The 25,740-nt window shown below is 44.1% G+C and overlaps 2 protein-coding genes across 3 annotated transcripts; both read right to left on the bottom strand.

Moving 5' to 3' along the window:
* Nucleotides 1-340: 340 nt before the first annotated feature.
* cfd (complement factor D (adipsin)) lies at nucleotides 341-6,676 on the bottom strand. Of its 2 annotated transcripts, XM_079527645.1 has the most exons (6): nucleotides 6,555-6,676; nucleotides 5,622-5,781; nucleotides 4,031-4,166; nucleotides 1,667-1,933; nucleotides 409-550; nucleotides 341-362 (listed from the first exon to the last, which is right to left on the bottom strand). In XM_079527645.1, exons 1-6 carry the CDS (start codon nucleotides 6,613-6,615, stop codon nucleotides 355-357), a joined length of 774 nt encoding a protein of 257 aa, XP_079383771.1. In that variant the 5' UTR covers nucleotides 6,616-6,676; the 3' UTR covers nucleotides 341-354. The 2 variants fall into 2 exon arrangements, with proteins under 2 accessions (XP_079383771.1, XP_079383770.1); XM_079527644.1 differs by having other exon boundaries at nucleotides 347-550.
* A 13,468-nt stretch (nucleotides 6,677-20,144) lies between these two features.
* Nucleotides 20,145-22,004, bottom strand: LOC306942647 (kinesin-like protein KIF2A; the record flags this gene model as incomplete). Its single annotated transcript, XM_079528655.1, has 1 exon — nucleotides 20,145-22,004. One exon carries the CDS (start codon nucleotides 22,002-22,004, stop codon nucleotides 20,145-20,147), a length of 1,860 nt encoding a protein of 619 aa, XP_079384781.1.
* Between the last annotated feature and the right edge of the window lie 3,736 nt (nucleotides 22,005-25,740).

Raw genomic sequence — 25,740 nt, 5'->3', positions numbered from 1 at the left:
ACAGTGGGGGTCTACAGTGGGGGTCTACAGTGGGGGTCTACAGTGGGGGTCTACAGTGGGGGTCTACAGTGGGTCTACAGTGGGGGTCTACAGTGGGGGTCTACAGTGAGTCTACAGTGGGGGTCTACAGTGGGGGTCTACAGTGGGGGTCTACAGTGGGTCTACAGTGGGGGGTCTACAGTGGGGGTCTACAGTGGGGGTCTACAGTGGGTCTACAGTGGGGGTCTACAGTGGGGTGTCTACAGTGGGGGTCTACAGTGGGGGTCTACAGTGGGGGTCTACAGTGGGGGTCTACAGTGGGTCTACAGTGGGGGTCTACAGTGGGGGTCTACAGTGGGGGTCTACAGTGGGGGTCTACAGTGGGGGTCTACAGCGCCAGGGTGTTGTCGATCCAATCGGTCTACAGCGCCAGGGTGTTGTCGATCCAATCGGTGTACTTGGAGATAACCGTGTAGACGCCAGGCTTTCTGGCCTGGCCGCACTTCACGCCTCCGTTGGAGGTGAGGCCCACCGCCGTGCCGTTGTAGAGCAGAGGACCCCCGGAGTCCCCCTGCAAAGAGAACACACACACATTACACTGATCACCAGTGGTGGGAAAAAGTACTCAGTTGTTTTACTTAAGTAAAAGTACACCAATACTGCAAGTACTTTGTTACAAGTAAAAGTACGGAGTTGAGAATGTACTTGAGTAATAGTATAAAAGTATCGGCATCAAAATGCACTTAAAGTACTAAAAGTTAAAGTATTCATATTGCAGAATGTCCCATTTCACAAGTTCAAAATGTGTACAAAATCTGTTGAAAATAGCCGATCTACAAGCTCACAATGCGTCGCAACGCGACGCATTGTGAGCTTGTAGATCGGCTATTTTTTCAAATGGCCGAAATGTATAGTTGTGTTGTGTTTTTTAAAATCGCCAAAGTAACTATAGTAACTAAAGTTTTCAATTAATTGTAGTGAAGTAAAAGTACAAATGTTACTGTACTGGAAATTGGAAATACTCAAGTAAAGTACAAATTCCTCAAAATTGTACTTAAGTACAGTACTTAAGTAAAAGTACTTTCCACCACCGACTGATCACATACGGATCGACATAAACAACACCAGAGACCCTGCGGTGTGGTTCTCAAAGGTTTCCATGGCAAAAGGACTCCAAATTGACGACGTATTTGAATCCCACCCGAGAACCATATTTTCGAAATGTTTCAAAAAAAATGTAGCGGATCTAGCCGCTCACAACGCGTGTCACAGTGACCCCCCCCCCCCCCTTTCCACCGGTTCAGTTCTTTTTGGTTCTTAGTCCATGAGCCAGAACTCCAAAATTGGTGGGAAAAACTAGACCTATAAATTGTTCATATAGGATCAATAGAAGTAAATGAATACATGATAACCCTTCCACAGTAGTAGCTTTTTCACATTTTCGATTATTTTTGCATATTTTCCTACATAATGCCTCATTTGCATATTTGAAAATGTAAATGTTGTAATACAATAAATCATTGTCTTCGTGTAAGTACTCAATTGGGGAAGTGTCATGGTGATAGTTTAGGGATTAGTTTAGGGATAAGGGGTGGCGCAATAAGATATAGCCCTATGACTAAAAACTAAAATCAAAATGCTGCCACAAAAACGACCCCGCTGCAGCCCCCACTGCATGCAAACGTACGTCACAGCTGTCCTCTATGGGCCTCCTGTTGTGCGCGCACATCATGTTCGCCGTGAACTTAGTGCCGTAGTAGTCGTCGCGTCCGCACAGCCTCTTGTCCAGCAGCTTGACGGTCAGCTCCTTCAGCCTGTCCGCCCTGCCCTCCAGGTTGTTGACGGAGCCCCAGCCCGCCGTGTCCACCGCGTCGCCTGTGTCGGGGTTGGCGCCGCCCGCTCGCAGGTACTTCACTTCTCTCACGGCCTCGGTTACGGTGACCGGACGGTCCAGCTGCGGAAAGTCCACAGCAGCGGATTCAAGGAGAATTCCATGCTATAGAAGGCTTTCTTACCTTTATTTGTAGTTGTTACGTCCCCACCAAAGAGGTCCAGGTGTTATATTTTGTGCAAAAGTGCATTATTGGCTATTTCCCCTAATATAAGCCCTCAATGGGGGTTGGGTTTCCATCGAAATATGTAGTAAAGTGTGCCGCTTGGGATACGATTTACATTATGAAGAGAGGATATATTTAAAAAAAAGAATTTTGAGTGATGGAAATAAGCGAATTAGCACAACACCCCAATGCCCCATTCAATTCAATTCAATTCAATTCAATTCAATTCAATTCAATTCAATTCAATTCAATTCAATTCAATTCAATTCAATTCAATTCAATTCAATTCAATTCAATTCAATTCAATGCAATTCAATTCAATTCAATTCGTTGAGGGCTTATGGTAGGGGAAATAACAAAAAATAACACCTGGACCTCTTTGGTGGGGACGTAACAACTACAAATAAAGGTAACAAAGCCTTCTAGCATGGAATTATCCTTTAAATTGTGATGAGACCTGGGGTCGATTCTACAAATGTTGACAGTTTTCTGGAAAGCTATTTCATGTCAATTCAAGAGCCCCAGAATGATATGTATTTGGCCGCCGACCCCCATCTCAAAATATGTTGTTCCAGGGACCAACCCCCCCCCCCCCCCCTCCCTATTAATATATACCTATTCAAAGATTTGCGCCACATTTTCACGATTTTTCCAAAATGGCAGACCTACAAGCTCGTAGCGCGGCACCTGCTATTTTTCAATAGCTAAAGTATATAACACGATGCTTCAAACACCAAAAGGGGTTCCCGCCCAGAATGGGTCCCTATTTTGGGGCATGTCATTACATGCATGGGCAAACATTTTAAAATAATTGGTCCAATAGCAGATCTACAAGGTCGCAATTAAAACCCACTGAGATGTATAAATCAGGCTTGATTGATTAAGCCACTTGACTTCATCATGTGAAGTGTCCGTGTGAATAATAAATTATAGGCACAAAGAACATAGTGTTAGTGGTTGAATAGAATAGAGGTGGTTATACAGTACGTTTCTTTCTAAGTCATATTATTTTGCACCCCCTTTTAATGCTGCTATAAGCAATAATATATCACACATTTTAAGGACTTTTCTTTGTTGACAGCCAGCAATAGGTAGAACGCTCCCAAAGAAAATGTCTCTGTGACACATCTAGGGGCCGCGATCTGCATTCAAAGATTTTCCTAGAAGCTTTGTCATTTTGCCTGTCTAATGGTTAGTCATTGCGACCGGGTTTTCTTTCGACCAATGACAAAGCTTCTAGGAACATCCTTGAATGCAGATTGCGGCCCCTAGATGTGTCACAGAGATTAAATTTTTTGGGGGAGCGTTCTACCTATTGCTGGCTGTCTGAATACCAAGAAGAAGAAGAGAAAAAAAATTCAAATGTTGACATATTATTGCTTATAGCAGCTTTAAGCCCAAACCACACCAAAGGGTTGGGTCGGGACGAGTCAACTCATTGAGTTGCATTGGTGTGGTTGACCTCAAAAACGGTTTTGTTCCAGGGAGTCCCTACAGGTGTGGTTTGAGCTTTAGACATATAGAAATAGTCTCGATAAGGCTTTCATCTCTCTTCCGTATAATGGCCGCATGTTTTATCAATGACCCTAATAATAGTTTAATCTTTTCTTATTTTTTATTCTTACTAGTCTTATTACGTTGAAATGTACTAGGTATTTGTATGCTATGTACTAGGTATTTGTTTTATCAATGACCCTAATAATAGTTTAATCTTTTCTTATTTTTTATTCTTACTAGTATTTGTATGCTATGTCCTGTATGTCAGTCCTGTTTGTATTGTTTGATGTTTGATGTCTGGGGACTGCAGATGGAAATTAGCATGTTTTGCTAAATCTGGTATATTTACACTGCATTTTTAATGTAATCATTAATATACTGTCCCGACTAAATAAACAAATAAAGTAAAGTAAAGTAAAGTAAACACTCAATCATTTACAAATTATACTTAATAATAATAATAATAATAATAATACTTTTGGTTTGTTCATATTTACCTTGATTAGGGCAATGTCGTTATCATAATTCGTCGGGTCGTATTGTGGGTGACTGTGAGCTTGTATAATATCAAAGGTTTGCTTTGTCTCTTCAGGTTGACTCAGGGAATGGGCCCCCAGCAGTACTTTCATTCCCCTGAGGAAACAGCATATTCGAATCATATTAACACTGTTGTTTTTGTCGACTAAAACGAAAACGAAAAATGTCGACTACCTTTTTTCACTGTCGAAAACTAAATGAAAACTAAGCTATGATGACTAAAACTAAGACTAAATATATTGACAATTTCTTCAACAAATAAAAACTAAAATGTTAGGAAGGGACTAGTGGACAAGAGAGCCAGTATAAATAAAGTCATTTTACACTTGGTTTCACGCTGAAAATAGCAGATCTACAAGCTAGTGAGCTTGTAGATCAGCTATTTTCAGCAATTGTAAAATCAGTCATTACGACGGCATCAAGGCCCGCCAAAACCTCTTAGTCGACTAAATCAACTGTAGATTAAAGTCGACTAAAATCTTATGATATTTAGTCGACTAAAACTAGACACCAAAACATTCCAGGTGACTAAAATGTGACTAAAACTATTCAAGATTGCTGCCAAAAACTTATTTTTTTTACTATTTAAAAACCTTTTAAAAGAGTACAAATAGCCGGTCTACAAGCTAACAACGTGTCAATGTATATTGGCTAGTTGAACTATTTTTAAATGTTTTAAAATAGTAAAAAATGGCAAATATGTTTAGGGATAAGAAATGGAGCGAAATGGACGAAAATGGAGCCTTAGGTGTTCTCTTCTCACCCTGCTGGTTGACAGTGAGCTGCAGTCATGACCCACTGAGGAGCCACCAGAAACTCACCCTGCATGGTTGGCAGTGAGCTGCAGTCATGACCCACTGAGGAGCCACCAGAAACTCACCCTGCTGGTTGACAGTGAGCTGCAGTCAGAGCCGCAGAGACTCACCCTGCTGGTTGGCAGTGAGCTGCAGTCATGACCCACTGAGGAGCCACCAGAGACTCACCCTGCTGGTTGACAGTGAGCTGCAGTCATGACCCACTGAGGAGCCACCAGAGACTCACCCTGCTGGTTGGCAGTGAGCTGCAGTCATGACCCACTGAGGAGCCACCAGAGACTCACCCTGCTGGTTGACAGTGAGCTGCAGTCAGAGCCACCAGAGACTCACCCTGCTGGTTGGCAGTGAGCTGCAGTCATGACCCACTGAGGAGCCACCAGAGACTCACCCTGCTGGTTGACAGTGAGCTGCAGTCATGACCCACTGAGGAGCCACCAGAGACTCACCCTGCTGGTTGACAGTGAGCTGCAGTCATGACCCACTGAGGAGCCACCAGAGACTCACCCTGCTGGTTGACAGTGAGCTGCAGTCATGACCCACTGAGGAGCCACCAGAGACTCACCCTGCTGGTTGACAGTGAGCTGCAGTCATGACCCACTGAGGAGCCACCAGAGACTCACCCTGCTGGTTGACAGTGAGCTGCAGTCATGACCCACTGAGGAGCCACCAGAGACTCACCCTGCTGGTTGACAGTGAGCTGCAGTCATGACCCACTGAGGAGCCACCAGAGACTCACCCTGCTGGTTGACAGTGAGCTGCAGTCATGACCCACTGAGGAGCCACCAGAAAGCCGCCACACTCGTGCCTCGTGGTCTCTCCCTGAGCGACCTGGATGGATGCCATGTAGGGACGCGAGTGTGGTGGCTCCACCTCTCTGCCCCCCAATATGGCCTCGCCTGAAAGGATACAGAAATGCAAGTTTAAAACCCATTTAGGCCTAACGTCGAGAATCTTTTCTTTTCTGAAATACCTATATGATTCTCAATATTTGAATGTCAAGGACCCCAAAAAATATACGTAATTGGCCACCAACTGAAAATATGTTGTTGCAAGGGCGCGCCCACAACCAAGGATTTGAGTTAAAAACGTTCGCTCTGAAAGAATATATATACAAAGATTTGCACCACATTTTCACGATTTTTCAAAAATAGCAGATCTACAAGCTCATAGCACGGCACTGAGTGCCGCGCTGTGAGCTTGTAGATCTGCTATTTTTCAACAGCTAAAGTATATGCTTAACATAATGCTTAAAACACCAAAAGGGGTTACATTAAGCAAGAACAAAAGCATGGCAATACATCACATACATAAAAAGTAGTTATCATGAACATGCGTAAGCTAAGAACATAACCGTGGAATATCTATATAATGAAACTATAAACTATACATACTATAGCCCTACTATACATATATACTATAAAATGCAATTCTAGTGCTGTCTACGTAACATGCTATAAGTCTGTATAAACATGCATTATGATGCGTTATGACGCATGCATGCTTTGCTTTATGATGAAACACAAGGATGGATGCAAAATGCAACACAACGAGCAATGTCACACAGTATGAAATCCTCAGCGCTAACAATGAGCATTTTACTGTGCGGGTGAAACGAGGATGCAAACACATGCAAAATGGTCATAGCTACATTTAAAATACTATAACTCACCGTGTGAAATGAGAGCAAATAAAGCAGCATGAAACATGAGCAGTTCTTTCACCCAAGCCATGGTGTCCGTCTGGATTAATTTGACCGATGCAAGTCGGTGCTGGAGGTAAGACTTCTTCTTGTTGGTTGTTGCACCGATGCAAGGATTCGCTGGAGTTTTAAAGGCTTCCTCGCTGACAGGGGGAGAGTGGGGAGACATAAATCAACCTGGTATGGTGCAAGACATGAGCGGGAAGCGCTGCAGGCAACTCCCTTGTTCCAGCATGAAAAATAGCAGGTCAGGGAAAGCACAAACTGTCCGGCCAACCCTATGACCCTATGACCACTTTGTGTTTATGCTAACGCATCCAATTTGGCTGTCAATTCTTGTTAAATAAAAATAGAAAGTCACACCCGTGTGAAGTGAGTGGTGCGACTCCGCGTGGGGGTCCCACGCTGAGGGACTGCCATTGAATTTTCTTTTTTTTTCATATGAAAGCAGGGAATTGACATATTGGTTGTTCAGTTTGACCCACCAGTTTTGGAGATATGGCGTATATAATGTCTTGCAGAAAACAGCGAGTTGAGAAAACAGGCTTGAAAGGTTCACTTCTGTGGTCTCTAACATTACACCTAGCTACATGTTTAAGCATTTATTTCATATGTACATGTCGATTTCAGCTCTGACACTTATTTCAGACATGCTCTAGTATGTGAAGAGTCTGCCTGTGCTATTAACTCATTTTGGATAAAAAAAAAAGTTTTTCTCCTCTGGTGAAAAGCTGGAGGTTGCACGATGACAGGCTCTCAGTCAAATCTGGTCACACATGCTATTTTCGTGCTCAGACACAGGTAGCCAGCAGGCAGGCAGGCTGTATACCAGTTGGTTTTCAATCCTTTTCATACCAAGGCATCATTTATTTGGCATTATGAGCCACAGACCACCACACCCAAAACTTTGAATATTTTACCGTTGGATAAGATTCCATGCTGTGTTGATGTGGCAACATTGATCAAAATAACAATTCTCCTACATTCTCCAATTGTGTAGACCTCTTGCAAGTTAAGTAAAGCAGATGTTTAACAATAATTTTACTTTTGAGAGTGTGAAATGAAAACTAACCGTTTGGTTTCATTTTACACTCTCAAAAAGTTAAAGATCTAATAAAGGGTCCATTTGGTTACCAACTCCCCATCATTTAGCTATAGGGGGACCACCTGGAGCCCCCTCAAGGACCACTGGTGGTCCCCGGACCACTGGTTGAAAACCACTATGGTATACCATGTGTGTGTGTGTTGTTATTGTATGGTTGGACCCAGTTCAAAACGAGCGCAGAACCCCAATAGGGAGAAAGGAAGGAAGACCTTTGTGGTCGGCTCAGATGGTTATGATGACCGCTCGGCTCAGATGGTTATGATGACCGCTCGGCTCAGATGGTTATGATGACCGCTCGGCTCAGATGGTTATGATGACCGCTCGGCTCAGATGGTTATGATGACCGCTCGGCTCAGATGGTTATGATGACCGCTCGGCTCAGATGGTTATGATGACCGCTCGGCTCAGATGGTTATGATGACCGCTCGGCTCAGATGGTTATGATGACCGCTCGGAGAGGGGAACAATTTACAATTACAATTTAGGCATTCAGCAGACGCTCTTAATCCAGAGCGATTTACATTAAGCAAAAACAAAAAGCATGGCAATATATCACATACATAAAAAGTAGTTATCATGAAACACGCGTAAGCTAAGAACGTAACCGTGGAATATCTATATAATGAAACTATACATATAAACCATACATACTATACTATGCTATACATATACTATACAGTGCTATGACTACATAAAATGCAATTCTAGTGCTGTCTACGTAACATGCTATAAGTCTGTATAAAATGCTATCTAACGCCAGGGCTCCACCAGACGAGTTGCGTCTCCGTCACGTGCGTCAAAAAACGCACCGGTTCAATTTTAATGCACACGTTAATGTCACGCAACGCGGGCAGTGGAGCCACCCTTCATTGATTAAAAAGGGAACATTCCCTGACGGTGACGGAGACGCGACGCTGACGCGCCCGGTGGAGCCCCGGTGTAAGTCTAGTTATACAAACAGTTTGGGATTAAAGTGTTTCGCTCCATGGGACACTTCAACGTGCAGAGTCTAAAGTTCTCAAACTCTGCCCGAACCCGACCAGGCCCGACCCGACCCGACCTTTTAGGGTAGGGCCGGGCCTAAAATGTATGCTAAACAGTAGGGCCGGGCCGGGCCTCGTGCTCCATGAAAAAATATTTAATTTGTTTGTGTATTTATCTATTATGAAGATGATGCTGACTGGCGTTTCACTTTTACTCTGTGTAGAGTTCTCAAATTCTGCACAAACCCGACCTAACATCTATGCTAATTAGTCGGGCCGGGCCTCGGGCCTGATCAGTTAGGGCCCAGTTAGGGCCCAGTTAGGGCCAGGCTTTAATTTTCGGCCCGATGAGAACTCTAACGCAGACCGGGGGCCCCTAACAAAGGGGCCATATCTTCTGACAAGTGCTACTAATAGAACTACACAGGGGATCAAACTAGAATAGTGCCACGGCCTAATGGCAAATCAGGGATATTCTCAGTGGTGTAAAGTAACTAAATGTATTTACTCAAGTACTGTCTTGACACCAAATGTTGAGGTACTTTTACTTTTCCTGGAGTATTTTCCAAGTATTTTCAGTACTTTTACTTCTACTCCACTACATCTCGGGTACAAATTTTTAGTTACTAGTTCCTTTGTAGATTTTGATTATTATTACACAACAACATACATCAACCATTTCATTTCGGGCATTTGAAAATAGCAGAGCTCACGCATTGTAGATGTGCTATTTTAACTTCACTTGTTTTGAACTTGTTACATGTACTGTTTTTGTTGCTTTTTAAGTGGTGCAAACCACTTCCTTAAGTGACTATGTGTGTGGGTGGCTGGCTGGCTGCCTGGGTATGTCTGAGCACGAAAACAGCATGGTTGTTTTTCACCACCTGTGCGCAACCTAACACACACACAAACACACACGCACATATTAACTGTATATATGGGGATTTCAGGTGTGCCAGTACAGTACAGTACAGTACAGTACAGTACAGTACAGTACAGTACAGTACAGTACAGTACAGTACAGCAGGGGTTCTCAACGTTTTTGGCCGGGGACCCCCGGAACCCCTTTTGGTTGGGAACCCCTTGGGCGGGAACCCCTTTTGGTGTTTTAAGCATTGTTATAATTTAAGCATTGAGCATTGAGCAGTGTTTTAAGCATTGTTATAATTTAGCTATTGAAAAATAGCAGATCTACAAGCTCATAGCGCTACGAGCTTGTAGGTCTGCTATTTTTGAAAAATCGTGAAAATAAAATTTAAAAAAATATATATATATTTTGTTTTTGAAAATAATTTGGGGACCCCCTAAAATAATTTGGCGACCCCCCGAGGGGTCGCGACCCACGGGTTGAGAACCCCTGCAGTACAGTACAGTACAATACAGGGTACAGTAGAGGGACCCCCACACGGTAACTCTGTCATTTCTCAACCTTTTTGGACACGGGGTGGCTCGCCGGAATCAGGCCGGCACCCTGGGTGCGTTCCTGTGGGTCTGGAATCCCCCCCCCCCCCCCACCCCCGGGGACCCCCACACGGAGTTGCACCACTTACTTCACACGGGTGTGATTTTATTCTCAATTTACTCGTTTTTTTCTAATAAAGTTGTCCTTTTCTTGTTCCCCATTATGTTACTATAATACTTCTACATCATCCCTTGCAGACCTCATTTCTAATTACAGCCCACCTGGGGCTTTGAGGTCGGCCGACCAGCTGGATGTGATTGTGACCAACAAAAGGTCAAAGGGTGAGCGGGCCTTTGACATCAGAGCTGCCCAGTCCCATAATTACCTTTAAATCTTTGCTTAAAACTTATCTATTCTCCTTAGCCTTTAGTGTCACTTGAACCTTCTCCCGGCTTCGGTCCGTGGGGCTGACACGCTCTGCACATTCAAGACTAGGTTGAAAACCTTTCTCTACGACAAAGCCTATAGCTAGACTTGTCTCCAGTACTCGCTCACCCGATAAAGTCATAAGGGTGAGAACTGAGTAAGGGGAACCTCCCACCAAACCCCGCACCTGTGTTGTGTGTCTGCTAAATACCATAATTGTACATTGTTTGTGTGGGTTTGTCTCCCAGCAGTGCTTGTAATATACACTGTATAGGCTCCAGTAAGGCCTGCCACTAACCCAACATCCGGGGAATCCTTCCCCGGAGTCTCTTTTTGTCCTCCACTTCGCAGTTCCGTGGACCTCTAATATTAACCCCCAACTGACTGCCGAGTGTGACCGTGGACCAGGCCACTTCATGGAGCCCAGCAGTCTCCCAGCAGTGCTTGTAATATACACTGTATAGGCTCCAGTAAGGCCTGCCACTAACCCAACATCCGGGGAATCCTTCCCCGGAGTCTCTTTTTGTCCTCCACTTCGCAGTTCCGTGGACCTCTAATATTAACCCCCAACTGACTGCCGAGTGTGACCGTGGACCAGGCCACTTCATGGAGCCCACCAGAAGTGTGACCGTGCAGGACCCGGCCTCACAGTGCACGACCTGGACCAGATGTGGACCAGGCCCCTCCATGGAGCCCACCCTGTCTATCTCTCTTCTATTCTTTCTTCCTATTCCCCTCTACCCTCCCCCCCTCTCCCCCGACACGGTCGAGGCAGATGGCCGCCCACCCTAGAGTCGGGTTCTGCCTGACGTTTCTTCCTAAAGGGGAGTTTTTCGTTACCATTGTCGCAATATTGCTTGCTCTGGGTGGATCTTTGTTGGTTGTAAAGTGTCTTGAGACAACTTGTTGTGATTTGACACTTTAATAAAATTGAATTGAATTGAATTGAATTGAGGTATAGCCCTGCTCCCCTCATTATTTTGTGCAAATGTCTGCTTTGTGTGTGCTTTTTGGATTGCCTGCTAAAATCTGTCTACATGGGGTCATCCCTATGTTCCCCAGATTCTATGTTCCCAGGTTCTATGTTCCCCGTACCTTAGGGTTTAGGGTTAGCGTTTCTGGTTTAAGGACTTCAGTGTTTTGTACTATACAATTGTATTTATAAGTACATTGATTGATTGATTGAAGAATTTATTAACAGTTTGCAGAATTACAGTACATTTCAAGCACAAACTCAATACAAAGGCTGTTAACTGTGAGTGGACGACCCAATTAAGCATTACACTTGTTTCCAATAGGGTCCACCATGTTCAAATCATCAAAACATTTAGAGACGTACAAATAGACACTTCTATATAGACAAAGAACAGTACAGGAATTCATCATAATGGAGGTAAAAAGGGAAAAGAAACATATACAGTGAGGGGAAAAGGGGGGGGGGGGGGGGATTCAGATTTTACGGGGGCCAGTTTCGAATTGCAGCCATCCGTAGGTGCCCTTTGAGAGCGGTTTTGAAGGAGTCAAGGGATTTGCATGTCTTAATGACAGTTGGTAGGGCGTTCCACATTTTGGTGGCATAGGAGCGAAAAGAATTTAGTCCCTTGTTTGTGCCGAATCTGGGTTGTACATGGTTCGTTGCACCCTCTGGTGTTGTGGGTGTGGACTTCGTTAACATTAAGGAAGTATCTAGACAGGTACATGGGTATCTTAGAACAAAGAATGTTTGTTTTTGCCATCTTTGTTGAAGAGTCTGAGCAATTATGTTTTCGTTTATTTTATGCCAGTGTTAATTTTTAGTTAGCCTCGGAAACCCAGACGTTTTATTTCCTTTTTTAGTTGGCTAAGACTAGACTAGATAGCAGTTAAGTAGCCTAGGCAGGCCTAAAGTTCAATGGATTGTTCAAAGACTGAGCTTAAATCAGAATGTGCTACTAAAAGTAACACTAAGACTTATGGCTCGTGACTCGTCCACAGCCCGATATTTGCTGTGTGTGAATTTGTGAAAGGAGCTGCGAGAAGTTCCAGCGCCGATAAAAGCGCTCGCCGACGCCTCCCTGACCATTTCTGAACATCTAGCACGTTTGATATTTGACTCTGTCGCCGACTGGATACAGTCTGTCGACTGTAGGCTATAGATGATCAGATATATATACCTGGCTAGTATATAGTATATATAACCTTCATTCCGTCGGTAAATCCCTGTAGGCTACCGGCGCTACCCACATACTGGTAGCCTATATTAGCCCAATATGGCCGTTACGCATTTCACTTGAATAATGTTGATACAACGGTAAAACCGCATCGGAATTGCAGAGCAAACTTTTGGTTTGGACCTCGTGCGCTGTGTGTGTGTGTGCGTGTGTGTGTGCGCGCGCGCGGAGAGAGACAGAGTTATTTAATGAAACTCAAGATTATAACGTCCTGTCTCGCTATCGCGCTATCACAAACATGCCGCCCTGTGTGTAGCCTGCATGGCTATTCCTGTGTGTGTGGCAGAGAGAGAGAGAGAGAGAGAGAGAGATGCGCCCTGCACGTGCATGTCAAAATGAATTGGAATAAAAAAACAAATGATGTAGCCGCTGCCTATATGTATCGGGTCTGGATCGCATCTTGGTGAACTCTTGCAGTGTGTGATCCCTGGTCGGCGATCAATCGTTTAGTGTGAAAGCCACAAAGATATAATGACAGCCGATTTTAAAAAAAGACTCCTGCAGTGTGAAATACACAACGATCTGATGACTCGCCGACAACTTTAAAACTGCTACAGTGTGTAGGGGCCATAAGTTGCTAAAATACCTTTAGGCTTACTATAATTAGGCCTACTACAATTACTAGGTTAGGTTTCTGGTTTAGGTTTAGGTTTATTTTAAGTGGGGAACCTTTTTTGCATGGTGGGGAACATATAGAACCTGGGAAACATCTACATTGTATTGGGTTTTTTTTTTTTAAAGGACAAATTTAGTTTTTTTCAACCAAGGTTCATGTTTTAGGTTGTTATTAGACAAAGTAAAAGATGAGTGTTAATTTTTTTCCATTTGCTGCTTTCTTTAGTTTTAGGGATTTTAGTTATTTTTGACAGGGGGTGGGGGTATTCGAGCATGGGGCGATTTTACAAATTATGTTATGGCGATTTATTTTTGTATTATTTATTATAGTCCTACTAGACCCAAATAAATTACATCTGGCCACAAAAGATCACAGGATCTACTGAATGTGAACGTAGCCTACTGGGGGGAGGCCACACTGTCATATACTGTCATAGGCTCAATATGTCAGTTTGACACATTCAGTAGATCCTGTGATCTTTTGTGGACAGATGCAATTTCTTATTTCTTATTATTATACAGTGCTATATTATTATAGCACTGTATATATTATATTATCTTACACTATTACATTCATTATTATTGTTATTGCTACTACTTTTATTTGCCTGTACAGTATCTCTTTCCCCGTCTATCTTTCTTCTATTTTCTTTCTTTCTTTTCATTCAGATATTCATTCATACAGTTGGAGGCCATCAATATTGTCCTTTTCTTTTTGCTGAGGTTTGCGTGATCTGCGCAAAAGGACAGTTAACCCATTTTGGACGGGAACCCCTTTTGGTGTTTTAAACATTATGTTATAATTTAGCTATTGAAAAATAGCAGATCTACAAGCTCATAGCGCGCCACCGAGTGGCGCGCTACGAGCTTGTAGGTCTGCTATTTTTTTTAAATCGTGAAAATATTTATTTCAGAAAACTGGAGGATTTGGAAGGATTTTTTTAAATTTTGAGGTCAGGCCTAAATGGGTCAAATGATAAGGGACAATATCGGTGGCACCCAACTGTAATTCTCATACTTCTCTACTTAGGCGGTTCTCAATAAGGTATATTGGAATGCGGCTGATCGTAGGCTGAACAAATCTCTATCCCTGCTGGTCTTTAAATCGAAGTACTGTACAAAAACAAAAAGCTCACATCCAAAACACAGTAGATAAATATACAGTTAGATTATGTCAGTGAGTATATAGGTGTGTAGGCAGGTGGTTATTATGTTTGTAATGCATGTACTGTATGTACGTATTACTGGCGTCTGATTCTTCAAATTAGGGGAAGTTCTCGATAAGCCTCTTGGCTTCTAACTTCTCCTGCACAATATGTTATTGAGGGGCACTAGCCCCTCCTATAGGTTTAATGTTTAATGCTTGAAGGCTTTCTTACCTTTATTTGTAGTTGTTACGTCCCCACCAAAGAGGTCCAGGAGTTATTTTGTGCAAAAGTGCGTTATTGGCTATTTCCCCTAATATAAGCCCTCAATGGGGGTTGGGTTTTTGTGCTAATTCGCGTATTTCCATCAAAATAAGTAGTAAAGTGTGCCGATTTGGGATACTATTTACATTATGAAGAGAGGATTTTTTTTTGAGCGATGGAAATAAGCACCCCAATGCTCAATTCAATTCAATTCAATTCAATTCAATTCAATTCAATTCAATTCAATTCAATTCAATTCAATTCAATTCAATTCAATTCAATTCATTGAGGGCTTATGGTAGGGGAAATAGCCAATAATGCGCTTTTGGCACAAAATAACACCTGGACCTCTTTGGTGGGGACGTACAAATAAAGGTAAGAAAGCCTTCTAGCATGGAATTCTCCTTTAAAAAAAACATTAAAAACGCTATTGAAATGGACAGAGTTTAATGTTTGTTTTGTCTGATAATTACGTCATAAAATATGTATACATTGGTAGCGATGTTGGAAGATGATACGGGTGTGATTTTATGTAGCCTATATGGCGCTAGCCCCTCCTATGCCCAGCTATGTCTGTTCGTGTGAACACAAACACGATGATTTGATTGGCTGATCACCCCATATATAGCGATGATTTGATTTGCTGAGCAAAGTACACATTGAGTGTAAAAAGTGAGGGCATAAAAGTGAAGACGCCAAAAGTGATTGGTCGGAATGACAGGGATGATTTGTTGGCTGAGCACGGAACATGATGTATGATGGACACATTTCTTAAATTTTTTAACCATTTCATGTGCTAATCATAACTAAAATAATAGTACCAAAAGCACTGCTACAGAGCTGACAATGAGGTTATATCTTCCCTTCTTCTCTGCATGGAGTCCTGCCTCAAAGCAGACCAGAGGTAGAAAACTGTCGTTCCCTGATGTCATCGCTGGGGACACAGGCCTCAGTAAGCAGGAACTGGGGACGGCATTGAAGAACCGGAAAGTCTGACGTGATATTGTGAAATCCAGGATCTCGACCGCAGTCGAAAAATGATGACGATGACATCATCTCATTCCGGCCAATCAGAATTTGCATCCCCACCTTCGTCATCAATGTTTGTGTTACGCAATGTTTGTGTTTACACAAACACTCAGCATTGTCCATTCATTGTCAATGGCATTTAATGTTTGTGTTAGGACAATATTTTGGCTACATAATATTTTCCCTCACTGTATATGTTTCTTTTCCCTTTTTACCTCCATTATGATGAATTCCTGTTCTGTTCTTTGTCTATATAGAAGTGTATATTTGTACGTCTCTAAATGTTTTGATGAATTGAACATGGTGGACCCTATTGTAAACAAGTGTAATGCTTAATTGGGTCGTCCACTCACAGTTAACAGCCTTTGTATTGAGTAATTCTGCAAACTGTTAATAAATATTTCAATCAATCAATCAATCAATGTGAGAGGACGCCCATTTAGTTACATTCAAGAATCTTCTTTTTTGAGTGGTGCAAACCACTCCAACAACTGGCTTTGTTAGTACCCGTGTGTGTTTGTGCCTGTAGGGGTGAGCATGCGGTTGCTATGGTTAGTATGTGACGTCACTGACATCACCGTAGTACCCGTGTGTGTTTGTGCCTGTACGGGTGAGCATGGTTGCTATGGTCACTGACATTACGTCAGACCACAGCTGATCAGGCTATATAAGACCTTGCACCACTCAGTTAACACGGGTGTGATTTTTAACCTAACACTTTAGTATTGGTTGTGGATGGCGAGACATGTGCCGCTGGTGACCAATGACACACGCCTGATTTGGAGTTGGTTGTGCACCGAAAATAGCAGGTCTATAAAAGCACACATGTGGCCCCTTTTCCACCGGTTGGTTCCCAATGGGAACGGGTTCAGTTCTTTTTGGTTCTTAGTCCATGAGCCAGAGCTCCAAAATTGGAACGTTAATTATGAATTGAGTGGGAAAAACCATACTAGATTGTTATCACCATGAAACTTCCCCAATTGATTACTTACACGAAGACAATGATTTACTGTATTACAAGTTTTACATTTTTAAATATGCAAATGAGGCATTAGGCCTATGTAGGAAAATATGCAAAATAATAGAAAATATGAAAAGGCTACTACTGTGGAAGGGTTATCATGTATTGATTTACCTGTATTGATCCTATAAACAATTTAATATAGGTCTAGTTGTTCCCACCAATTTTGGAGCTCTGGCTCATGGACTAAGAACCAAAAAGAACTGAACCGGTTCCCGCTGGGAACCAACCGGTGGAAAGGGGGTCAATTTGCGCAACTACAGTAAGTATAAATCATTATACAACAGGTGGTTTCGAGGAAGCAATCTGATTTGTTGAAACAGCCTTCTAGCCGTGGTTCAAACGAGCACCACTCCACATCAAAACAAAGAATTCAGCTGCTCTGTTCTCCCAGAGCGCAGCAAACTCGGTGGCTATAGGCTAGCTAGTTTCTTGGGACATTTGTGGTCGTAGTGACTACATCTGTCATTAAAAAAAAAAAAAACATGTTTTTTCAGCTATTTTCTTAGTTTTAAGGGTAACTGTTGTATAATTGCAATATTACTGCGCCTGCGTTGCTTTCGGAACTCGCCCTGCAGGCTCGTTCCTGCAGCATCGCAGGCGTGCATTAATGACGTTAAACCACCCCCTCTGGCGTAATTAAGTATACTGTATGTTGACAGACAAGGCCGATCATGGAGGCTCAATAATGTTAAGACCTTTTTTTAGAAATAAATAAACTAAATACATTTTGTTTGGGAAGCATCAAAACCATACACTGTAAGAGGGGAAATCATTGGCCAGTCTTCAAAACTATTCAGATGCATATCAAAGCATTACAATTTGAACTAGAAAAAGTGCCCTTCTGGGCACAGGTCTCCACCAGGAGGATAGGACTGTGTGAGATGTTTGGCAAAATGTTTAGGAGTAATATAAACATCTTTGCCTTTGATGGCAATTGGATGATTTGAGGCATTTTGTTCCAAAAATGTGTTTTGCAAAAATCAACCTATAACAGGCCAATGTGAAAAGGGTGGGATATATTCCTCGGCCTAGTAAGAAAATGTGTGAAAGATATCACGTAAATTGCATGCTGCGTTCATGATTTGAGGCTTTTGTTCAAAACGGGGCAATCTTGCAAACTGTGAAAGCCAATTATAGCCAATTAGGATGGAATATGAAATATCGGACAGATCCGACTTGAGCACATGACCATAGAGATACTGTGTAACGATTTGTGAGATTTTTGGACAGAATCTGGAGGAGTAATATCAAAAAATGTGTTTTACAAAAGTCGGCCTCCTGTTGGCGCTATAAAAGGCAGATGCGGAAAATACAGGTCAAAGGTTTGTCCTTGGCCTCTAGGGAGTGTGCATGCAACGTTTCACGCAGATCGGTGCAGTTGTAGGTAAAAAATCACACCCGTGTGAACTGAGTGGTGTAAGGTCTTATATAGACTGATCAGCTGTGGTCTGACGTAATGTCTGACGTAATGAAATCACACCCGTGTGAACTGGGTGACCATAGCAACCGTGCTCATTTTTTGGTACGAACAGACAGACAGACAGACACGTAAACTAACAAAGCCAGTCGTAGGAGTGGTTTACACCACTCAAAAATGTGAAAAGCTGCCTCATGGTGGCGCTATAACAGGCCGTTCTGGAAAATGCAGGGCAGAGGTTCATCGTTGGCATCCAGGGAGTGTGTGTGCAAAGTTTGGCATCGACGGGGTTAACGGTGCCGGAGATTAGCTGTTCACAGACGGACGGAAGGACGGACACACACACGGACGGAGTGCAAAACATACTCTCTCCCCATGCCTTCGGCATCAGTTACAAGACATAATACTGTAGAGCCAAAAGGCAGAGTATAGCCCTGTGCTAGACTAAACAAGAGAGGTAATGAGCTGGTATCTTCCTCTCAAGGGGCATTAATAAGGTATTTGAAATGTTTCATGAGTCTATTAATATCTATCTAGTATCTACTTGTGCGTCATCTGGCCTGGAGGTATTTTCTATAGGCTATAGACCTCCTTAGTGAGCAAAAAGGAAGGCTGGATTATTTTATTTAATCCATGAAAACAGGGAGGTCAGCTGGTCTGGATTCCTGAATATAACAATATGTTGTAATAATGAGGTGCATTTGGAGGCATTTTACCTTTAATGATACTTTAGCCACTTAAACAACCTTATTCTGTCATAATAGGCAAACAGATTATTGGCACAAAGAGGCAAATGTCGAAACGCACGCACGCACACGCACACACCCCGTGTCCCCGGGGTTTGACTTATCCATGATGACTCTAGCTTGGCCGAGCTGCCAAATGTATTAGAGAAGACAGATGGTTGTCTACAGTAGGGATATATTGACCGGGACAGGGACAAGACAAATGTGGCGGGAATTGACAAGGACTAAATTGGGGACAAATAGAAAAAAGGAGAGAGAGATAGAGAGAGAGAGAGAGAGAGAGAGAGAGAGAAAAAAAAACAGGCAGTCCAACAGAATAAAATGCAAATAAATACATCAAATCCAAGATGGCAAAAACGTTCTTCATTAATAATTGAGTACTAGAGACGAGCAACAGTCTAAGTTCACACCAATTATCCATAATGTATAAATTATGGATAAGGGGTCAGGACAACTAGGCCTTTTCGTGGAGGGGTCAGAATGAAATTTGGACTTGGACTGTTATTCGTCTACAGCACTCAATTGCTGGGAAGAAACCGACAAGGGAGACCAAGGACCAGATGGGGTGGAGAACATCTCCATGCTGGCCCAGCTGGGAATGCTTCGGGATCCCCCAGTTAGAGTTAGCTAATGTGTTCCGGGAAAGGGAAGTATGGGAGTCTCTGCTGGAACCTGTGAGCCGACTTGCCAAGATCTTGTCCCCTTTAGTGGTTCTTGGGGATTAACTATAGCCCATATTGCATCTGCACATAACAGGATATGTTATCTTCTTCCACTTACGTCAACATCCTAACTATTAGGTGCAATGGCTGCTGTTGAAAATGAATATAAACTCGAGCTAAGATGACTTCCCTCCTCAGGTTTTACACCAGCGCATGTACTGTTTATCCCCTATCACATGGGTTTATAGCGCCCCTGTTCTAGGAATGTCATAGCGGGCAAACATTCTGCAAAAATAGCAGATCTCCAAGCACACAACAGTGACACGTTGCAAAGCATTGCGAGCTTGTAGATTGGCTATTTTTTGGCAAAGTGATTTGGTTTGAGAGGAAAAGGGAGGAGCCCAGACCCTATGTCAACGAAATAGTGTTTAAGTGGTTCATAAATGTAACTAATTTAGCCTGAAATCCTTTTATTCTTGTCTGACTTCACAGGCTAAATGATTCTGTTACTGGGGGCCCCCATAGCATAAAGTTAAGGGTTGATCTGCTTACTGGCCTGCTCCTCTTTCTGGAGTGCAGAACGGAACAGCTTCACCTTGTCTTTAAGCTCTGTGAGCCTCTCTATCTTCTGGCCTAGGATCTGTTCCACCTGGCTCACATACGAGTCCACGTCGTAGTCCACCTTCTCCGTCATCGCCAACAGCACCTTCTCGTCCGCCAGCCAGCGGATCGACTCCTGGACGACGGCCCGGTGGGTTTCTAGAACCTGCTCCTCCGTCTCCATCATCTGGGACACGGCCGCCTCATGGAAGGTGAACAGCTGAGGACACGCGTCCTCCTCGCTCTGCTCGTCGAGCAGGTGGTTCCCCGCGTGGACGTTGCAGGGTCGACTGCCTTCCGTGATGTGGTTGGTGTCGATCGTCAGCTCCTTCACCCTGTTGGCGTAGCGCAGAGTGTTGAGGGTGTTCTCGCACGACGACATGCCGGGAGATATGGTGGCGATCATGCACGTGCGGGAATTCTCCCCGATGAAGGAGTCCCTGAGGACCTGTGTGAGCTTGCTGCCCCTGAAGGGAGTGTAAGGCTTGTTGCGACCCAGAGCCCTGATGCACTCCTTCAGCGCCAGCAGACTCTTGTTGATCTCGGCTCCCTCCAGGCGAGTCGTGCGGTCGGAGCTGAACGTGTCGGCTCCCCTCTCGTTTCCGGCCAGGTCGATGAGCGAGAACTTCCCGTGGACCTTCCCCTTCCGCCGCAGGATGATCTGGAACACGGCGTGGCTCCTGGAAGAGTGCGCGTTGGCCGACGTCTGACCCGACGTCCTGCAGCTGTTTCCCACCTCGATGAGTTTCAGGACGTCCTCCGTGCATTTGACTTCCGTCTCTTGCAGTCCTACCACCTGCACCTCCTTTTTGCTGTCCTCCAACACCCTCAGTTTAGCTTTGCCGTTGAGCAGGTCAAACACCTTCCCGCTGTAGATCTCAAAGAAGGTCGCATACACTTGCAGTTCCAACTCCTTATAGTTGGGCGTCTTCAGCATGAGAAAGACATCCCGGGCCGTTAATGCGTAGATCCCTTTGGAGAAATCCTGGTTCTTCCCGGAAAACTCTCCGCCCATAGTATGTGTTTTCCCACTTCCCGTCTGTCCGTAGGCGAAGCAGGTAGCCATGCCCTTCTCAAAGATGGTCTCCACCAGAGGCCTGGCGGTGAACCTGTACACCATCTCATTGGTCGTCGAGTCGTCGAAGGCGTAGTCGAAGCGGAAGGTCTGGTTCTCCAAGTAGCGGGTCAGGTCCACCTTCTGTTTGGGTTCATGGACCATCACCACGTCTTTATTGGGAATGGTGGTCACGTCCGGGTCCTTCGCAGTCAGCTCTTTTTTGTTCAGTGGGCGCTTCCGCACGCAAACGCATATCCTGTGTTCCTCAATGGCGTCCCCCGGGGTCAGAGGTCTGTAGTCTAGACTGGCTCGGAAGTCCTTGATCATGTACAAGATCTCGCAGTTGGGAGTGTCTCCCTCCTGCGCTCTCTTCTCTCTCAGCTCCTGCTGCTGTTGCCGGCGTCGTTCCCTCTTCTCCTGGAGTTTCTCCACCTCCTTCACACAGCTGGACTTCTTCCAGCTCTTCAGCTGAGTCGGGGTCTGCGTTGGCGGCGCTGCCGGGGGCTGCGCGGGTTGCTGGGCGGGCTCCTCCTCCGGAGCCACATCTGGGTTCAGAGCGAAGATACTCTCCACTTCAATCTCTTTCCCCTTTGTGTCTCCGTTCTCGGTCCACTCCACGTTGACGCTCTCGCTGTCCTCGTTCAGAGAGGTCACTATGACTTGGTGGATTTGCCCGTCGCTGCACTTTATTTCCACATTACAGCCGACGATAATTCTCCCGAAGCCACAGGCCATTCTTTGGTCGGGGAGGAAGATCCAGCCGTATCTAAATTAGCAGATACTAATGCGGCACATTTGGTTTTGTGCTCTACGCAGAAATAAAACATAGAAAAACTAAACAAGCCTAGACTGACGGTTTAAGTATCCAATCGGTCCACTGAGGCATGACGTGGATTATCCCTCTCAGCCAATCAAACGTGAGGTTGCAACATAATAACGGTGGGCTACAGGGTTTAACTAGACATGCACTCTGTCGAGGTGCCAACTTGCACACAAGTAGGCCATGCATGGCCTACTTGTGTGCAAGCAGAGCGCGCAAGTACCTCTGACCTCTAAGAACATACGATCAGCTCCTCTATAAAATATATATACCTACCTTGAAGCGTATCTTAGTTACGTCACCGTCAACAGCCAATAAGGGACCACCATTCTTACCGACACATACATACATACATACATACATACATACATACATACATACATACATACATACATACATACATACATACATACATACATACATAACTAACTAAGAAATACATCGCATGGATGCACCTGGGACGTATCCTCAGTGATGTATCCTGAGGTCAACAGGGTTTCGGGTCTACCAACATCATACCCCTCACTCAGGCGACCCAGCCGGGGTGATCAAGTCCCGACTTACGTCCCAGTAGCTAGGTACCCTCAATCAGTCCCACTAGGGCAAAACCAGGGCCACACAATCCGTTGGAACTACTCCAGAACTACTCTGCCAGGGCTGGGAGGTACGCTTCTGGCGCATGGAAGGACTAGGCTCCGTGGGTTGACTCCTGTCCGGGTCCTTCCTACGTCTCACCAGGTCCACTCCTGCTCTCACCAGGCCCAGGACCTGTGCGTTGCACCAGAGTCCCAGCACCAGACACTTCATTCAGGAGTGGTGGGCAATGGTTCCGCAGACTCCACCCGAGCGAGAAGGTGGTGCTGCGGGCTCCGCTTGCTGCTTGAATGGCCCTCCTAAAGGCCTCACCGCGAGGGTTTGTTGGGCTTCCTCCTCACGGAGGACACAGGCTGGGGCGCTAACCCATACTGCTCACCCGGGTGCCGTCTACATTCCGGCTGTCACCCGTCTCTCCGGTGGTCACCAGACTATACCTGGTTGTCACATAGTCTATTCCTATGAGTTATACCTTTTACCCACCCAACATTGAAACATATCTTACTTACGTCACCATCAACAGCCAATTATAACCACGCATAGCCTACCATGCATTTGGATCCAGCCGACCACAGTATACTTGCACGCACTGCCTGCACAAGTAACAAGTGCTAATAATACATGTGTGGCTCCCAGGATGATGTGTATCTCTGACAGCTATGACGTCAGTCTGTGATGTATCTATGATGTACAGTTACATGACGCTAAATGTGTGCAAAGGTTTCAGCTATACATCCAAGCCCTATTCACTTACATAGTAAGTTTTTACGATTTTACGTGAAATATTTCAAAAATACATGGAAAATACGTGGAAGCGATGCACCGAGGTACTTCTTTCTCCTACACTGGCAGTGTCCATAAGGAACTTGGTGCTCTCATTTCTTGCGTGCACGGCCACTCTGCCAGCAGGGGCCAAGGAACTGAATACCCTGATCATTTATGTTAACAAGAGCTTTCTGTGTGTGTTTATTTATAATGGATCTGGATATGTCCAGTCAGAGCATGGCGGAGATAACAACAGACACAGCCATATAACATAACCACTATTTGTACGTCTCTAAATGTTTTGATGAATTGAACATGGTGGACCCTCTTGTAAACAAGTGTAATGCTTAATTGGGTCGTCCACTCACAGTTAACAGTCTTTGTATTGAGTTTGTGCTTGAAATGTACTGTAATTCTGCAAACTGTTAGTACATATTTCAATCAATCAATAGTATACTGTAGAACAGATCTACAGTACAAGTTCACAAGCTATTAACGCCATTTGACATAATATACAACAAACTATAGGCAGGTCATGAGTGGTGAATTGGTAATGTATTCTTGTAAGTTTGGGTCCTGCATGGGAGATACTACATTCCTCTGTTGGGTCTTGAGCTGAAAAGTTAATAATTTAATTCTGAAAAATGATTCATGACTGTAGCCCAAAAGGTTGATGCCATCTACCAGTAGATCACAAAGTAGAGATGGGATTTATGGCTCTTTGAAGGGAGCCGGATCTCTGGGATCCGTTCCTTTCAAAGAGTCGTTCAAAAGACTGGCTCTTTTGAACGACGTTCCCGATGGGGGGGGGGGGGGGGGGGGGGGGGAGGGGTGGGGGGGGAGGGCGGCAAAAAAAAAAAGTCTGCCCAGTGTCCCCCCCAGTGCCTCCCCAGTACCTCCCCAATATCTGCCCAGGGCCTCCCTAGGGACTCCCCAGTGCCTCCCCAGTGTCTCCCCAGTGCCCCCCCCCCAGTTGAAACCCCCCTGCCCCCCTCCTCCTCTAAAAAGGAACGGCTCCCTACTGTGAACCGGATCCCATCGTTCCTTTCAAAGAGCCGTTCAAAAGATCCGACTCGTTCACGAACGTCACATCTCTATCACAAAGGCTGTGCACTGCAGGTACATGCCAAAGATATACACGCACGCACGCAGGCACGCACACAGACACACACACACACACACACACACACACACACACACACACACACACACACACACACACACACACACACACACACACACACAAAGTGGGGCTGTTGTGCCAGAAACAGAGAGAGTGAGATAGTGCTGCACTGTTGCCTGCGAGAGAGAGAGAGTCCTATATGATCCCATATAGGACAAGCACGCTGTTTCAGTTCCTCTTTCATGTCTTTTTGCGAGTTCAGATGTCGGTTTCTGTCCTGAAGCTCTCTACCTGAAACTACATGCAAATCAGGATCTGGATCACTAATCACATATCACTATGAAATGCAGAGTAAAGCAACTACATTTCTTTTGATGATTTTACATTTTAAAGATGAAGCTATTGCAGATATAAAAGCATTTGAAATCACATCTAAATGATATGCTTTTGTTGTCTTATGTGCATACATGCACATGCATGTATCAAAACATGCCCAAAGTATGCCACTGCATTTCCCAGATAGCATTAGTAACTTCAACTTAAAGACCCCCTAACCCATAGGAGGTTGAGGAAAGTAATGTTTTTATTTTACCATAATAAAACCAACTATATAATAATATATAATATTATTTATTTTTTACAAAGTTAATCATTTAGAATAATTATGCTATTTACACAAAAGGGTCTATTCCCCGGAAAGTTCAACTTATTTTTGAGTTGTTATTTTAATTTTCCAGAAGGTTTGTTACGACAATGTGTTAATGATGATAGCACATCTGAATTTAGTGTTAGATAGATGTCCAGCAGCTGCTGAACATCTGGATTAAACAGACTAAAGCAGGAGGGTATGATGCCCATACTTTTGTGATAGTTTACTTTAAGTAGTGATTAGAATTTCTTTGGGTAATTTAAATTCACATGTATATATGTGTATAGCTATTAGCTGTACACAAGACATAACACAATAACTAGAACCTTGAACAATAACAGTGAGTGTTAAGACAAACTTGTTAGAGACAGTTCATGATTTAATGACTTTATTCAACACAGAGAAGCAAAATATGAAAAAAGGGCCTCAGTCAGTGGATATACAGTATATACACATAATATATAGACCATATAGCAGACTATTTTACTTGCATGTGTGTGTTTTCACGTTTCCCTTCTAT

Source organism: Electrona antarctica (genome assembly GCF_951216825.1).
Source record: "Electrona antarctica genome assembly, chromosome: 18".
NCBI lineage: Eukaryota > Metazoa > Chordata > Actinopteri > Myctophiformes > Myctophidae > Electrona > Electrona antarctica.
The sequence above is the reverse complement of the archived record's forward strand: the minus strand, read 5'-3'. Positions and strand labels throughout refer to the sequence as shown.